The sequence below is a fragment of the Sorex araneus genome, chromosome 1, assembly GCF_027595985.1.
Source record: "Sorex araneus isolate mSorAra2 chromosome 1, mSorAra2.pri, whole genome shotgun sequence".
NCBI lineage: Eukaryota > Metazoa > Chordata > Mammalia > Eulipotyphla > Soricidae > Sorex > Sorex araneus.
This window is the reverse complement of record NC_073302.1, coordinates 170,846,490-170,865,095: the sequence shown is the minus strand read 5'-3', so window position 1 is coordinate 170,865,095 and position 18,606 is coordinate 170,846,490. Positions and strand designations below refer to the sequence as shown.

Genomic DNA, 18,606 nt, shown 5'->3' with positions numbered 1-18,606 from the left:
GCTACAGAAAAAACTAGGAATTCAAAATGGGAAAGGGAAGTCATACGAGTTAGGCTTTAAAATGTCAATGTAAAGCTAATCCATAGTTTAGAGTGAAACTATATTGAGATTGTGGGGACTGTTGAATTTCTCCGTGAAATAACATGCTTGGCAAATATGAGGGAAGCAACTATTTTATATGACTGGTTAATGTTGAGTCTAAATACAATATAACTGTAAAGGGCTTTAACATTTCAGTTACTTTTTGTGCTATTCAATGCAGATTATATGGTCATTTGTAATATAATTGCTACTTTTAGAAAATTCCAATTTTGTTTACTATCTTAAATGTTGTGATTTAGAACTGAGCATAGTAATAATCATTAAAGGAAATGTTCAATTATTAGAAAGAGAAAGCCAGAAACAGATCTGCCAATATAAATCACATGTGTAATTTTAAAAGAACATTTAAATATTTGTGATTCAAGTTTCATGCATAAGGAAAACATCTTGTGTGGACATATTGGTCTTGTTTTCTGTTTTGTAAATCTTAAATAGTACTTAAGTAAGTTGAAATTCAATTATCTCCTTAATGTGGTAATAAAGAAAATTCACAATTATCTAAATAGAACATGCAAGTCATCTTACAACTAAAAATGACGTGTAAAATCTATTTGTGACATGAAACCAAATAAATTATGATAAAAAAGTAAGTAAAACTTTAAAATAATAGTATGAATGAGGCTTTTGATATTTAGATTTATTTTATACATATTTTCACAGCTACATTTGATACATAGTAAGTATTCTCTGATATCTTCAAGTATCTAAATCTTGTCATTTAAAAATAGGAATAATTAGACTGGAATCATAATCTTAGAATTTATTAACACCAATAATTACTAACTTTTTATAATACAACGTTTTTTTGTTTTTGAAAAAGTATAACCGCTGGGAAATGAGTAATGCCAGATGAAGTGTTTTCGTTTAAAACACGAAAATACTGGGACCGGGATGTAGCTCGAGAGGTCGAGCATACATCTTTAAGGGAGAGACGTGGGCCCTGTCCCTGGCACTGCAGGCCCCCCAGCACTGCCAAATATGACCCCCCACGATGAAAGAAAACAAACATAATAAACTGACTCCATTTTCCTTTGCAAAAGTTTCAGACCCAAAGTTTACGTCTGTCAGAACTGCACAGAAAGTCACACCTGTGGAGAGGAATAGTCAGCATCACACTGATTGAGGGGCGAGACCTCAAGGCGATGGACTCCAATGGGTTGAGTGACCCCTACGTGAAGTTCCGGCTTGGACATCAGAAGTACAAAAGCAAGGTGACTGTCTCTCTTCATGTTCCTGCTAGTACTTGTGAGACACTGGTTAACCAACCAGTTAACAGCTATGATGTGGAAGATACTTTTTGAAATGTTAACAGAACTTCTTTCGAAGGACATTTTAGAAAACAATATTGATAGACATATTAAATTTCTTATTTTATATGCTATATGACTTTGGGCAAACTACTTTTCAGCATCTCAATTTCTCCATCTGTGACACCACAATGATAGTAATAACCATCTCTTAAAAAATATACTCAGTAGGTAAGGCATTTGCTTTCCACACAGCTGACTGGGTTTGATCCCTGGCACCTCTGAGTGCAGAGCCAAGAGTAAGCCCTGAGCACTGCTGGGTGTGACCTAAAAACAAAAACAAAAAAATCGGAGAGAAAAATCCTGGATAGGGTCAGAGAGATAGTTCAGGGATTAAGGCACTTGCCCTGTGCTGGCCAAGATCCCTGGTACCATTCATGATGGATCCATCAAGCCCAGTCAGCATTAAGCCCTAAACACCATTGGGTGTGCCTCCTTCCCCCATCTTACCCACCCCCCAAAAAAAAGGGGGGGGGAAGAAAAAGAAAAAGGTCTGGACTATGTTGATTTCTTCTGGTATATTGGTTATTATTATTATTATTATTATTATTATTATGACAGCTAACAGTACTACAAGAGGCATTATTTTATGTGCAAATGATCTTTGTATATTACTCTGAACTATTTGTTTCAAACTAACTTCTAAATGTATTTAGAAAAAAAGGGTCAAGTTCTTGCTGTCACTGCTAGCGGTGTGCCATAGTACAGCTTTACCTTCCCATCCCCTTGTTTCTCCATCTGAGAAATGAGAATTAAAATACTGCAATAAAGCTTTAAGATTAAGTGAATATGTGTTATACACATAACAAACTTGGAATACTGGGTGGACCCAACTAAGTACTCAATAAATCCATAAAGGAACAGGAACAATAGTAGTTATAAGTACATTAAGTAGGAACAATTACTTTATAGTAGTATTTTTCTTTTTTTTTTTTTTTTAATTGAATCACCAAGTGGAGGGTTACAAAGTTCTCAGGATTATGTCAGTTATACAATATTCAAATACCCCTTCCTTCACCAGTGCCCATCTTACATTCCCAACCCCCCCAGTCTATCTGCCGCCCCCTCCCACCTCCCTAGTCCCCACCCTTATACGTGATAGGTTTCACTTCATTTGCGCTTATCTCGATTACATTCCATGTTTCAACACACAACTCACTACCGTTGCTGGGGTTTCCCCCCAAAAAGAAAAAGACAGTCCTATTGCCAATGAGGCATTTGATAATTCTCCATTACTAAGCATATAGAGATATTAAGTCCTGCTGTTTGTTACATAACTTTTCTTTTTCCCCCTTGCCCCGCGCCACCGAGTTCACGCCTGTTTAGTAATCGCCACGCTGTCTGACAAAGGGAAAAAAAACCGAAGAGGATGGTTATTTCCCGTCATCAGCCGGCGTGGGGCTCTGCTTAGTTGATAGTCTAGTAGAGTGTCTGCAAGCAGTTTCTGGAACCAAAGCTCTTGCGCTGGTATCGGCTCCGGCTCGAGATACCACCAGCGTCCCGCTGGTCCATGTACCTAATTTTTCCCCTTATTTCCCATTCCCACGCCACCAGGTCTGTTTGCTTAATGGACATCACACTATGTTTGACACCACGCCACGTTTCTTCCCGAGAAAGAAGGATATTTCTTCTCAGCCGGCGTGGGGATATAGCTTAGTTCAGTCTAGAGAGATGGCTACCATTTTGATTGCCTTCAATATTTCAACAAAATACTTACTATTCTTGTTAGGAACACCCACAAAAGTCCGACCCATTAAGAAGGAACCATTACATACTGCTGATACTAAGATGACATTAAGTCGCGCGGCCGCGGCAGCGGCCGCGCGGTTTTGGGTTTCTGTCTAAAGTCCAGGGAGAAAGTTGAAGGAGAGAGAGAGAGAGATTTCCGCACGGGGGACCTGGCGGAAACTCTCAAGTCACATACTGCAGGTTGCTGGTGGGCTGCCGGTGTCCCAAGCAGCTCCGTCCTCTTCGTCAGTCATTCTGGGGGTGCGGGCGCGGAGAAATGGGAAAGCCCACGTGGCTGCACTCTCTTTAAGTGTCCGATGTGGGCGGAGACCGGTACTTCCCCGCCCTCGATCCCCCGCCAGCCGCGCCGCGCACTTGGGTGCGTCTCTCCATTTTGTGCTCAGAAGTGGGATAGATGCTGTGCTGTGCCCAGAGGTTGAGGGGAAGAGAGATAGATTAAAGAAAAAAAAAAAGGAGAAACGCCAGGCCCCCGCTCGGGGGACCTGGCGGAAACTCTCAAGTCACATACTGCAGGTTGCTGGTGGGCTGCCGGTGTCCCAAGCAGCTCCGTCCTCTTCGTCAGTCATTCTGGGGGTGCGGGCGCGGAGAAATGGGGGATAGTAGTATTTTTCTTAACACATATTAGTACTGCCATGTTGGTGGTGGAAGTAGTAATTTGTAAAGGTCATAGTATTGCCAGCAGCTGGATATCAGGGACACGCCTAACTGCTCTGTGTCCTAACCAAATACAACCTCTTTAATCAGCTTGTAAAGCTGATTCACTGATGAATGGAGACAACTGGTCACATCCTTCTTGTACTTAAAATTATATTTTCCCTTGATAGAACTATCTTCACCTTAGTACCATCGTTTTTGTGGATTTTTATTCAACTGGGTCTAGCTTTCTTCTGGCCCAGTGAGTTTTTATCAGTGTCAAGTTAGAAATATCACAGAGCTGATTCCTCGGCAGGTAGAAAGAACTGACTGTAGGCTAATTAGTTGCATTATTAAGTCCCTATGTGAAGAGGGAAGGTATCATTTCTGACCTGGAGGAAATCATACAGGGAAGATAATCCTAGAAAGGAAAATTGAAAAGCTATTCTCTTTATGACCAAATAGGTAAGACAACCACTCCCCCAAAATATTGTAGGTAGGTAAGACAACCACTCCCCCCAAATATAGTAAGAGTTCCTCTGAGTCCAATTATGAGACTTTTGAATTATCATAGAATCCATCCAATCCCTCTTTTCCTGCCCTGGCTTAATAACCTATTTTACAGAAACTAATGATTCCAAAAATAGGTTACCTGAGAGCGCTTCTATGTCGTCCTTTATCAATTAACATCATTTTCATGTTCTAGTAGTCTTAAAACATGACTTATTTTTATGGTTCTGCTCTTTAGATGTGAAATATGAAACCCTGCTACGGACATGTGTCTCTCTTTGCTCTTTCTTTCCGTGATCTACTGCTGATTAATTTCAGATTATGAACTTTAAAAATTGTGATTAATTTGCATTGCCTTTGCTCATAACATACTTCATTGCTTTCAAAATCTTTACATCTGAAGAGCTGTCTTTTATACATGTAAAGAGAAAAGCCACTTTATACTTTCCTGCTATAAAGAAAGTATAGAGAAACAAGCATGAATTTTTAAAAAACTATTTAATATGGCTCATTTTATTCATTGATTCATCAGTTATCTCCTCTGAGTACTTAAAGTTAAAAAATTTCACTGCACATATCTTTCTTTAGTATGTGAGCTATACATGTATTATACATACATGTATTATATATTATGTTAATTCATGGCATTTTGGCCTGTTGTTTTGGGGAAAAGACACCCAATCAAAGACTTGGGTTAGTCTAGACACAAAATCACAAAAACCTTACACATCTTGATTTATCCCATGTAAAATGAAGACCAGCTGAAACTTTTATGTTTTTCTTTTTGGACCGCAGAAATTTATTGTCTGTTTTTTTATGTATTCAGCTCAGAATTTGCCTATGTGTGGGGATAAGGAAAGAAAGAGTCTGAAAATTTTCATCTTTTTAAAACAATGAGATGGAAAGTTATTTATGCTGTTTATAACTTGTGCTGTAAAATAAATGCTATCATCAGAGTGAAATATATCCTTTTTAGATTGTTGGTTTTCCTTTTCTAGGTAATTCATATCTCTTCTATTATTTAAGATGATGATAAACTGTCTTTTGTTTTTAGAGACAGCTTTTTAAGGAGCCAGGGAGATAATATAGGGGATAGAGTACTTGCCTTGCACACAGCTGACCCAGGTTCAATTCCCAGCATCCCATATATATCCCAAGTACTGCCAGGAGTAGTTCCTGAGTGCAGAGCCAGGAACTCAAGTAATCCTTGAGCATCCCCAGGTGTGCCCCTCCACTACCACCACCCCAAATGAAAAACAGCCTTTAAGATCTTTTTAGATGGTATACAGTAAGGCTTATACAGTAAGGCTCTAGATTTGAACCCCTGTCACCTCAACACCAAAACAAAAAGAAGAAAATAAGTTGTTACGCAGTAAATTTCAGCAAAGTTACAAGTGATCTAATAACTCATTTCCACGATGTCAGAAGCTTTTATATTTTATATTTATAATTTTATATTTGCATGTTTTTCTATAAAATATACAAAGTTTGATTTTGTGTCTCAAGTTAATTATTTAAGACAAATATTGATGAAATAAATATTGATATTTGGTTTTGGTCTTCCAGATTATGCCAAAAACCTTGAATCCTCAGTGGAGGGAACAATTTGATTTTCATCTCTATGAGGAGAGAGGAGGAATCATTGATATCACTGCATGGGACAAAGATGCTGGGAAAAGGGATGATTTTATTGGCAGGTTTGTGCAATGTTATTTTTTATTTATCCTTGAAGCGATGAATTTAGTGAGAAGAATATTTGCTTGGATTCTGTTACCATCATTCATCTGTTGTAATGGAATTATGCTAGGTTGAACTGAGAAATAAATTTGAAAACTGACCAGTAGGTGGCAGTTTTGACCAGCTGATGGATAGACTTGGCATTCGATATCCAGAAACTTTCTCCAGATGTAAAAAAACAATTTGGCAGTTGTGAACCGAATTATTATTTGCTATAAAAAATCTTCTAAAAGATTATATTCAGAGTATGTAAAATGATCTGAGATAATATTTCTTTCATAAAGGATATTGTGAACATAAAATGTGCTATTTGAGAGGGGATGCTGGAGTGATAGTGCAGTGGGTAGGGGGGCATTTCTCTTGCACGTGGCCGACACGGGTTGGATTCCCAGCATCCCATATGGTCCCCCAAGCAACACCAGGAGTAATTCCTGAGTGCAAAGCCAGGAGTAAGCCCTGTGCATCGCTGGGTGTGATCCAAAAAGAAAAAAAAATAGTTATTTTTTATCACAAAGTGGAGACTCTTAATAAATTCCTAGAACTTCATAAATCTGTAGCATTTCCAAGTTTTAGTGAAGGGAACGTGGAAGGGCAGGCCCCTGTTAATTGGGTAATACATTGAGTAAAGGAATATTCTGAGGTTTACATGACATTGCTCCACAAAGTCACTGTCATTTTGCATGACTGCTTGAACCATGTGAATTGGTTTTCTTTTTTGCTTAAAAGATTATTTCTTATATTTTTAAGTTTATATATCTTTGTAGCAAAAGACATTTAAACTTTATTACATTGATGTAAAACATGATGGTGTACAGGAAAAAATAGTTTAGAAAATTTGTTTTGGGGGGCAGAGAGATAGTGCACACTTGTCTTGTGTCAGTCTCCCTCATTTCAATCCCCAGCATTGCGCAGGGTGCCCATGGCACCACCAGGAGGCGCCCCTGTGCACTGCTCGGTGTGGCCGGCCCCAAAAAACGAAACCTCAGAAAAGAAGAAAAGGAAAATTTTTCTTCATTGTAATTCACATGAGTTTTCTGTCTCTAAACACAGAAGTTGAAGAAATCTATACATACTAACAAGAAAACTAAGAATAATCCAACCCCGCCTATGTATCTCTTTGAGTGCTGCTGTTAGTATGCTATGTTTTAAGCATTTATTTTTATAAATCAAGGAATCAAAGATTAATTTCAGTTAACTTCTATTATCTTACCAATAAAAAAGAATTTTAAAATAGAATATGATCTTTGGGAAAATTCTACTCTTTTAAAAGAATAGGGTTTCAGGGCTGGAGTGATAGCACAGTGAGTAGGGCGTTTGCCTTGCACGCGGTTGATCCCGGGCTCGATTCTCAGCATCCCATATGGTCCTCCGAGCACCGCCAGGAGTAATTCCTAAATGAAAGCCAGGAGTAACCCCTGAGCATTGCTGAGTGTGACCCAAAAATCAAAACAATGAATAAATTAAAAATAAAATAAAAGAATAGGGCTTCGTTGCAATTTTTTTCTATAGTAAACCACTGTTGTATAGTTTTCTCCAAGTTATCTTTAAGATAAGTCACTGGCTTATATATCAGTATACAATTTACACATGGAACATATTTCATTTTAAGCTTAGGTATCTGTCTCTATTATTAAATTAAGAACTAACTCAAATAGATGCTATCTACCTTGGATAATTAATTTTCATAAGTTATGGTAACAGCTATATTTGGGTGTCCATAACTTATTTGGGAAGACTATCATGTCTAACCTCAATAGTACTGCCTTGTTTTTAGTTTTTTAATTTATTTTAATTTTATTTATTTATTTTGGTTTGGGGGCCACACATTGGAATGCTCAGGGCTTACTCTTGGCTCAACACTCAGGAATTCCTCCTGGTAGAGCTCAGGGGACCATATGGGATGCTGGGGATTGAACATAGGTTGGCTGCATGTGAGGCAATTGCCCTACCCACTGTATTACATCTCCAACCCCAACTTTTTCAAAATTTTTATATTGGCAAAATAATTGGCAAAATTTTCTGATTTCCAAAGTCCCTGTTAATGTATTTTCTATTCTTTTGTTCCATAGCAGCAGATATCCTTTCATTGTATTATTTTTCCTTAGAAAAGAATTATCAAATTTGAAAGATATAAAAAAAATGTCTAAGCTCATTTGGTATTGAGTGTCCCTTTTCCTCATTTGGTAATTTCATAAAATTTTCAAGGGAATGTGTTGCTACGAGTTGAAGAGATAGGACAGTGGATAAGGGAGTGGACTCAGGTTTGATCCCCAGCACCCAAAATGGGCCCCTGAGCAGCACCAAGGTTATCCCTGATTCGAGTCAGGAGAAAGCCCTGGGCACCATCACCAGCCAAAAAAAAAAAAAACGAAAGAAGTGGGAATGGGGATTCGTGGGGGAAGGGGATGTGTTATTATATTAAAGATATGGTTGAAAAAGAGGAGAACCTATTTATCTCCTTTCACCTTGATTTTACCGTTTGTATGAAAATCTTGACAGAAAATCTTGGAAAATGTCTGGATAGAAGATTAGAAGATTTAAGGATTGCTCTAAATACTGTGGGAGCAAAAAACAAAAATCTTAGAGTTTCGGAGAGAAGAAGTCTATTTTGGGGACGTCTGCATTGTGAACACATGTTGGTGCTAGACTTGTGGCAGTAACAGGAGAGTTGGAAGCTCCACCCCACTTCCCACATAGCTTGCCCTTGGCATCTCTTCCATCTGCCCATTCCTGTGTTATATCTTTTTATAATAAATTGGCAATCTAGTTGGCAATCTCTCTTCATTCCTGCTCTAGCTTTTGGAGTTGTTTCAAAGAAGCTGTACAAAGAAACCACCTTCGTATGGTTTCTGGTTTGCACTTGGCCAGGATGGCTGGCAGAGTTCTTTATGCTCATGACTATTGCATCAGCGAACCAGCAGGCAAAGCCCATGAGACCTGGGACCCCTTGCCCTCAATGCTTCAGGGGCTCAGCGGCATGCTGTGTTTCTCAGAATCTGAATGGGTTAAAACTGCCTTGGGTGGTGGATCCAAATGTTACTATGAAGGAACTATAAAGACTTTTTTTTTAATTTATTTCTTTTTCTTTTTTTTAAACTTATTCATTGTGAATGGCTTTTATTTCCCATTATATTTTTTCTAACTATAATAAAATCTCTCTGATATCAACTACAATAACAAATATTTATTTCAACTATTGTTGGTAATTTTCAAGACACAATTGTCTAGGAAAGCAATTTGAGACGATTTTATTTACTGATATATTCATTTAGGGCTTGTGGTCACATCTGGAGATGTTCAGAGCTTACTCCTGACTCTGTGCTTAGGGATCTCTCCTGTGGGTACCAGGGGATCATATGCAGTGTTGCTCGTCCTACTGAGGTAGGCTGTGTACAAGATAAGCACCTTAAGCCCCCATACTATCTATCTGACCCCAAGTCAATCATTTTTGAGATTAGTTTTTTGGGGATCACATCCTGCAGTGCTCAGGGCTTACTCCTGATGGGGAGCAGGGGAACATGAGGAGTCCCAGGGGTCAAACCTGGTGGGCCGTGTATAAAGCAAGCACCCTGCCCAAGCCCACCGTGCTGTCTCTCCAGCCCTCAGACTGAGTGCAAGCTTTCATGCAGAAAGTTCGTTTTTGATCCCTGGCACCACAATTGGCCCCACACTCACCACCAGTAGCAAATTTCTGAGCTAGGACACCACAAGATGTGGCCCAAGAATAAAATAGATTTTCTATATAGACTACTACATTATAGTTTTCTTAGTTTCTAGTTTATTGTCTAATTTAGCACAATGGTAATTGTGACCAGAGAAAATACGGCAATAAGGTGCTTGCCTTTTATGTGGCTATCAGTGTTTGATTCCTGGCACCACATATAATCCTCTGAGATAATAGAAGTTAGCCAGGAGTTAACTCTGAGTACAAACAGGTGTGCCCTCAAAACAAAACAAAACAAAACAAAACAAATACATTGTATCAGTACATACTCAGATGTGCTCCCTATCGATGAAAGAGCTACATGCAAATCTGAATGTCAATACAAATGAGATTAATTTTAACCTACATTACCCACCCCCATTCTCATTTAAACCCATGGAGTCAGGCCTTTAGCCCTAACAATACACACACACACACACACACACACACCAAAAAATGCACTTGTCAAGTTGACTTGTGACTGCCAAGTTAGTATTCGCTTAAGCCACAATTTCCACTTGGCTTTCAGGATGCTGGATTTAAGTTTTCTCGTAAAACATTGCTCCTAAAACACTGAATCAGAGAGATAATGCAATAAGTAGATCGGGCATTTGCCTTGCATGCGGCTGACCTGGGTTCGATCCCTGGCACCTCAGGAGTGACCCCTGAGCACAGAGCCTAGAATAAGCCCTGAATTCAGCCAGGTGTGGCCCATAACCAAACACACAAAAGCAAACAAATAACAGGAGGAAAAATCTCACTCCATCACAATTCTTCATATTTTTTTTATTTTAGAGCCTCCCTCTTATTTTAGGTCTGCAGAAGGTTGGAGCCTACCTCTTAAGCACCTTCTCTATATCTCAACCTGCTCCGTGTTTTCAGCCGTTCTTGTGTTTTCCATATCATTGAAAATTAACATAAATAAATAAATAAATAAATAGCTCTTCCTTCTGCATTCTCTCTTGTTTCTTGCTAACACCAAATATCTCAGGGTCGTTTTTTTTCATGCCATTCCATCTGTCACTTTCAACACATCATTCATCTCCACCCTGCTAACTTTTGCTCTAAAATATATTCAGAATTTATTCCTCTCATTATCTCAAATCCAATCTTAATGAAGCCCCTGTGTTCATGTAAATGGTAGCCATAGTCGCCCATTCTTCCTTTCCCATAACCTAAATAGAATCATGTAGCTCCTCTGTCCCAGACCCTCCCATTGTTTCCCATCTGAAGTGGGTGAAGAACAAATTCCTTGCAATGCTCCTCGCACTCTGCTCCTGTTTCCTCTCTACCAGAGCTGCCCTGCACCCTACCTCTGCTTTGATGTTCTTCCAGCACACTGGACTCGCTTCTGCCTCAGTCTTCTCCTCCATCTTTTCCATGAGTATCTACTTACTTTGCTTTCTATCATCTTCAGGTCTTATGCCCTGATTTAAGGAAGTGTGTGTGCCAACCCTATTTGAAACGAAAGTTCTCTTTCCTTGGTATTCCTATTCTCTTATCCTGTTTTTTTTTTTCCATTTAAATGATCATCATTAGCTACTATGTATCTTACATCCCTTAGTGGTTTTTAGTTTTTATTTTTAGAAGTGACACCTCTTAGTGCTGGGAGGAAGTTATGCAGGGCTATCCCCTGATATGCTCAAGCTCAGAAATGTGGACCTGACCCTTTGATGCTCAGATTCATCAGTGTTTGGTGGCCAGAGAGTTGCCCCCAAACTCGATCCCCAAACTCAGGACCTTGCAACATGGGTAGGTATGTGCTCTACCCCTTGAGTCATCATTCCAGTCCTCGTGTACTTCTGTTCAAATTTAATTTCCATCACTATAGAAAGTTCAATGAGGGCAGGGATTTTTTAGTTAATGATTTAAAAAATTAAATGATGTTTTAATCATTGTGGCATATGTACAGCCTATAGAGATAACTGGTGCATATACCAGAGATGTGACTCAAGTAGGAAGGCACATGTCTGCATATGTAACACCCGAGGTTCAATCCTTGGCCTGCGTTTCCCACCCAGCACTGGAGGATGTAGACCCCATGGCTCTGAGTGGCCATAAGGAGTGGCCATACAACAGTAGTGGCAAAAACATTGTATCTGGCACGCACTGGGTGTCTACTGAATATTTTTCAGATTTAAAATTAAATATCTGAAAATTTACTTAATGTTGAAGTAATGGCTTTCCATCTCTAAATAAAGAATTGACATGAGGTACTAATGCAAAGGCAATTAGAATAATATGGACTCGTGGGAGGCACCAAGTTACAAAGTAAATGAGAAAAAATACTTGTGTATCATTTAAAAGAGTAGCATTACTGATAAAGTATAAAAGCATACAACTATTATTTTTGTTTAAAATGCTAAGTATCTTGGCATTTGTGTTTTAAGAAAAAGTAATCTATACATTTAGCCTATACATACATTTATCCTGTCTATACATTTACGTATCACAACATTGTCATCATTATGATATGTAGGCAGCTAATGCCACACAAAAATAAGTTTGCCATAGATGAAAGAAATGATGCTAATTGTTTCATAATTTTACAACTTATAGAGCACAGTTCCATATACTTGTTTGTCATTAGGGAAAAAAAAGAATAACTCATACTATCAATTTTGCAGTTGAAAGAAAGTGAGGTGGAAGAAGGTTAAGTTTGCACAGTTAGTATGAAACAGTGAAGCAGAGGTGATTGATGTCAAAATCAAACCCAGTGCTGACTCTTGCCTCTCAAGCCAATGATTATTTTTCCTTGGTCTGGAATTTACTATGTCCTGAATCTGTTAAGTACTCAATAAAATATTGGGAAGTTAGTATCTAGTTTAGGAAGTGTGCACTATACTGAAAATTTGAACATCGTTTACCTGTTGCTGAACTACAAATCTCAAGTGAAGGTGAAATCACATTAATCTGCATGTAATTATTTAACTTTCTGATCACTTGCATTTGGGCAAGCAAGGCGGGCTGCTACCTTTACAATAATCAGCTAATAAATCCTCATGATTGTTACACTTTTATGCAGAGCAGTAATCTGAACAAATTGGCTGCTGACAGCTGCTGTAAATTGCCAAGAATGAGTGCTGTCAGAGAACAAGTTGTTTTTATGAACGTGCAGAATAAGTAAATCCTGTGTCGTGCAATTTTATTCAGTTAGTTATTTGCAATCCAATAATGCAAGATTTATTGCATTATTTATTAGTGTACAAAATGTGTGTTTATCTTTAGAGTGGCGTTGATTTAGGGTACATATATCTTATGTTGATGAATTTCCACTGACATTATTCATTCCCCTACTATCAGAGCTCAGGCATTGGTACTGCCCATGCCAAAAAAGTGCTGCAGATATAAACTTGGTAGCAGGCAGGTTCTCGAGGCTGAAGAGATACTACAGGTAGTAAGGCATTTGCTTTGTATGCAGTCAACCATATTTCAATGCGAGGCACCTATGAACCTGGAGTGAGCCCTGAGCACAGAACCAGGAGTGCCTAAGCACTGCAAGGCATGGCTCAAAATAAAAGCAGAGTGGGGGAAATAAGAAAACCAGGCTATCACAAACAAAAATTTTTATTAGCAATATATGTAAATAAATCTTATTTCAGATGGGTAAGTTTTGGGTGAAAACAAATGCTTTAATTAATTTATTTATTTAGAAACCATTTTTACTAATTAATGTTGTATAATTTATAATACTGTTAATGATGGTTTGCCATGCACATAATTCCAACATTACACCTATTACCAGCACACTGACCTCTCCCCCAGTGATCCCAAGGCCCCTCCCTTTCAAATAGACACCCCCAACTTTTGGGTGGGGTTCTCTCCCACAGTGTGGAAGTCTTTGAGGCTATGCCCAAGGGTGCTCAGACTGCCATGTGGGTGCTGAGGATCAGACCCAAGACCCTGTGCATACCCAGTATCCGCTCCAGCCTTTGGAGTTCTAGCCCCAGTTCCTACACTGTAAACATTCTTCATAATCATTTCATATTGTTTAGGCTGAATTCTTGCTAGGTTGGATTATACCACTCATGGTCTATAAATGGGAATGTGGAAACGAACTGCACTAGAAATAGAAGTGTCAGCACTCTATCACTTGCTTGTTGTTCTGTTCACTTGCGTTTGTTCAATTAGTGATATCTTCAGCCCATAGTTTCTTTACTGGGTCTTTTAAGGCCAGTTGTCCATGTTGTGATATTGTGCAATTAAAATGAGATTATAAAATCTATAAAGCCACTTACGAGCTATAGATAAATGACTCCAGGAAAGGCAGCTTAGCATGTAAGGGGACCACAATCACCCCCTCTTTGCTAGACAGCTACCCTTCCCTCAGCACTCTTGCAAACCACTTGTGGCATACCTGATATCTGGGCCACTGTCTCTGTCTCAAAAACTTGAATTCTGTCTTTAATTTAAGGAGTCTCAAAATTGGGCTAGAGAGATAGTACAGAAACTAGGGCATTTGCCTTGCACTCAGCTAATCTGGATATGAGCCTCCAAGCCTTACCAGGAATGATCCCGGAGCACAGAACCAGGAGTAAGCTCCGAGCACTGCTGGGGGCCGTGCCTCCCCAAACAAAAAAAACAAAAATAGAAAATTTCCAAATAGTCCTCATACTTACTGCTCCCCAATGGGATTACACATAAAATACCCTGGGTGCTAATGGCAATGTGGCTTTCAGTCTGGGAGGGAAAATGCAAGGGCAGAAGAAAAAAAGGTGCTAGGGATACTGAAAAGTTCTTAGGAGCAGAGTCACCAAATAAATTATTTTTCTCCTTTTCAAGTTGTCAAATAACTAAAACATACATAGTCTCTAACAAAGAAAGGTCATAGGAATATCCTAAAGTAGAGAGTGTCCCTAGCACATGTGATCCCAGACTACAGTACCCTGTTTCCAGAAATCCTGGAGAGACCTTGGCAGCATTGCACATGTCTAGTCCTGATCATGGCTGAACACGCCCCAACCCCGCCCTAGGAAACTTCAGGAGTGGCCCCTACGTCATGCACCACTAGGTGTGACCCCTATCTATGAAATCACAGAATTCTAGTTTTGATATGGAATTCATAAACGCTGGTTCAGTTTCTTGCCATCACTTAATTACTCTGAGCCTGGATTTCCCCACTGTGGAATAAGAGTAAATGACTCTGAAAACTCTCTCTTCAGATTGACAAATGGCTGAATCGGTATAGATACTTTTTCTTATTTTTAGTTTGAAAAATGTTCTAGTATTAAACTAATGCATTTGACAATAAAGCTACATACTATATTTATATAGCACTTTCAAGTTTTCACAGTGCTTTTTCATCTATATTCTTGTGATATTATGCAACAGCAACATTTTTCTTTGCAAAATGTGTCGGCAATTGAGGAAAGTTAATGTGTACCATAAGTTTAAGTGATTTTCTCAATAATACAACTGCAACGAACAACTGAATTTGATCCAAACTTTGATGCAATGAATCCCTAGCCATTGACTCTGAAACCAAGGAAGTTTTTCAAAGCAACACAAGTGTGTGGTAGCTCAAAAGATGAGGCAAAAAAATTAAAAAACTGGGCCAGAGCCATAGTATAGCGGGAAGGACATTTGCCTCACATGTGACTGACCAGGGTTTGATCCCTGGCATCCCACATGGTCCCCTAAGCACCACCAGGAGTGATTCTTTAGTGTAGAGCCAGGAGTAACCCCTGAGCATCAATGGGTATGACCAAAGAGAAAAATAGAAAAGAAAAATGAAGAAAACTGAGTCTTTGAAATCCTCAGGCTTGACACACAAAGTATTCATGAATAAGCAGACAAATGAATGGATAAGAGTGTTAAACAAATCACTTTCTAGAAAGACAATATAGGTGAGATGCAACAAACACATTATGTCTAAATTCTGCCATTATTACCAGAGCTATTATTTTTCCTCTGAATCCCCATAGGTGGTACTTCAGGAGCGCCAATTATTTTCTGGGTCTTGTGCAAGGTTTCTGCCATCCAGGTGTTTCAGGTTATAGAAAGATAAATATAACTGCAGGTTATTTAAATAAGAATTAATGGTCAGGCAAAGATGACTAGATACATCACCTGAGGCAGAGCAGATGCCTTGTCCAAACCCGGTGCAGCCCAAAGAGACAGTTGCACACTGCACCCACATGCTTTACACGCTTGAAGCCTGGGTCAGCCCCCGTCACTGCCAGGAGCAACCCCCTGTTACAGAGCAAGGGTAATCCCTGAGCACTGCCATGTGTGGCTCAGAAATAAAAGAAGGGAAAAAGAGAAAAGAAAACTCACGTGAGCCCTGGCATCAATGATGGGAGAATTATAAGAGAATTATACAGCTTGGAAGCAGTCACTGAATTAGCAAGTAACAGAGAAACTGATGGAAGTTGTGGAGAGCACAGTTGCCCAGCTGAGAAAATTCCAGAGGGAAAGGAATGGAAGGTTTCATGTGGACAGATTCTTGGCCCTGGATTACAACAGTGAGAATGTCAAAGTCAGAGAGAAATGAGAGCAGGAGGAAGCGGACTAGCAGAGGCATAGCAGTATTGGCTGGAGTCCTGGGGCACTTGGGAGGTATAGAGGAGAAGTGAAATTGTAAGAACCTACACTATCATAAACATGCGTCCCGAGCGCTAAGAATTAAACAAAGATAACACTTTTTATAAGGGGCCAGTGAGAGGGTAGAGAATAGGTGATTGGTGGAGTATCCCCAACACTAGTGGTGGGTTCAGAGGTGGATCATTATATGCTTGAAACTCTATTAATGACAATATTGTCATTCACAGTACCTAATTTTTAAAAAGAGAGTCAGGTAGTTAATGACAGGGGGTAAGTGCTTTAACATAACATCAGAGTGATAGTACAGAGAGTGAGGCAGTTGCCTCGCATGAGGCCAGCCTTGGTTCAATCCCCGGCACCACATATGGTCTCCTGAGGACTGTCAGAGTGATCCTTGAGCACCAATCCAGGAGTTAGCACTGAGTGACTCCAAATTAAAACAGAAAAATATATCAAATTTAAAACAAATAAAGTACTCACCAGTATGATCAGCTAGTACTTCTATATTTTAAGGTTAGAAATCCTTCCTTTGGTCCAGACATAACCATACAGGTGAGTCGGATGCAAGCCTACCAGCTGATCAGTCTGTTTAGGTTGCTCTAACGGAATACTATAGGCATGGTGACTTAAAAAACAACAGAAATTTATTTCTCTCAGTTTAGGGCTGGCATTGTCCAAGAACTAGGTGCCAGCAGTTTAGGTCTTTGGTGAGAACCCCATTTCCTGGTCATCTTTTCTCTAGTCCTTGAGGACTTCTCAAGGCCTCTCTTCTAAAAGCACTAATACCATTCATGAAGGATTTTTTTTTCCTTTTTGAGTCACACCTGGCAATGCAATACACAGGGGTTACTCCTGGCTTTGCACTCAGGAATTACTCCTGGCAGTGCTCGGGGGACTGAGCTATGGAATGCTGGAAATCGTACCGGGTCAGCCATGTGCAAGGCAAACGCCCTACCTGCTACGCTATCGCTCCAGCCCACATTATCTTTCTCTTTCAAATTAATTGACATGCAGGGCATCTGAGCTTGAGAAACCTCTCTTAGGTCAACTCTGTTAATGACACTGAGGCTACAGTGTTTTCAGGGAATACGTTTTTTCTTTGATTTAAGCAGTGTTATATGAATAAGTTGACATGTTTTTAAAATGTAAAAAAAATTTTTAATAAAATTTATTCTTCTTGTGAGAGGCCACTCGTGGGAGTGCGGTGGTGCTGGTGGTACTAAGCGTGTCTGGGGCCGCACTGGAAATTATCCTGTGCCTGGAATCACAGCCTCTATCACTTGACCTACATCACTGGCCCCTAAATGTAAATACTTACAGCATCATCCTAGAAGGTGATCTTCTCACTGCTTAATAAAATTTATGACTGAGATAAAATGCTCAGTATTTGAGAAGTAACATCAGACACAGCTTTTCTACACAGCTCACATTAGTCTTTTGGTAAGCAAAGCTCCGCTAACCCACGTTATCAGGGGATAAGAAGTCCCTGCCAATTTAAAAATCTAATGACAATGGGCAATAATCAAATCAGGTAAGCACCTATTTCGCTATCTTACAGAGGAGCCTAAGTGACTGATTAGACCTTAGCACAGCGGAGTCTGGACTGTGTGGGAAACATCAGCAGATATAGAAAACGTATCCGTCAAGCGGTCCCAATAGTATCCTTTCGGATTCATTTCTCTCTCAGTTCTGAGCAATCTGAGCTTCCACTTTTCAACGTGCCCACTAAGACAAAAGCCCTGGCTAAATCAACGCATTTGTTCCTAGGTGCCAGGTCGACCTGTCGCTTCTCAGCAGGGAACAGACACACAAGTTGGAGTTGCGGCTGGAAGAGGGGGAAGGACACTTGGTGCTGCTGGTCACCCTCACAGCTTCGGCCACAGTCAGTATCTCTGATCTCTCTGTCAACTCCCTGGAGGACCAGAAAGAAAGAGAGGAGATATTAAAGAGATATGTACGTATATAGCCTTCCACCTTTTGGGTCATTTGGGACAAGATAAGGTTGTAAAGCATTTGCCTCTTGTGACTGAAGTGCTTCTGAAATGTCACCTGACAGATGAGTCAGCAGACAGGGAAAGCCGGGCAAACGCAAGTACCACACACTTTTGCAAAATTGTGTTACTATTTAAGACCTGCATAGTGGGCCCAGCAAGCCAGTAGCACAGCAGAGAGGTTGTTTGCCTTGCACACAGCCGACCCAGTTTCTACCCTCCAGCATCCCATATGTTCCAGGAGCACTTCCAGGAGTAATTCCTGAGTGCAGAGCCTGAAATAACCCCTGAGCATTGCTGGCTGTGACTTTAAAAAAAAAAAAAAGCGAAC

The 18,606-nt window shown here is 39.7% G+C and overlaps 1 protein-coding gene across 1 annotated transcript in view; it reads left to right on the top strand.

Moving 5' to 3' along the window:
• MCTP1 (multiple C2 and transmembrane domain containing 1) overlaps window positions 1-18,606 on the top strand; it is a 670,427-nt gene that overhangs the window by 431,683 nt on the left and 220,138 nt on the right. The window contains exons 7-9 of the mRNA XM_055131251.1: window positions 1,143-1,313; window positions 5,868-5,998; window positions 18,052-18,238. Of these exons, the coding sequence (XP_054987226.1) occupies window positions 1,143-1,313; window positions 5,868-5,998; window positions 18,052-18,238 (489 nt within the window). The remainder of the gene's footprint in view (window positions 1-1,142; window positions 1,314-5,867; window positions 5,999-18,051; window positions 18,239-18,606) is intronic.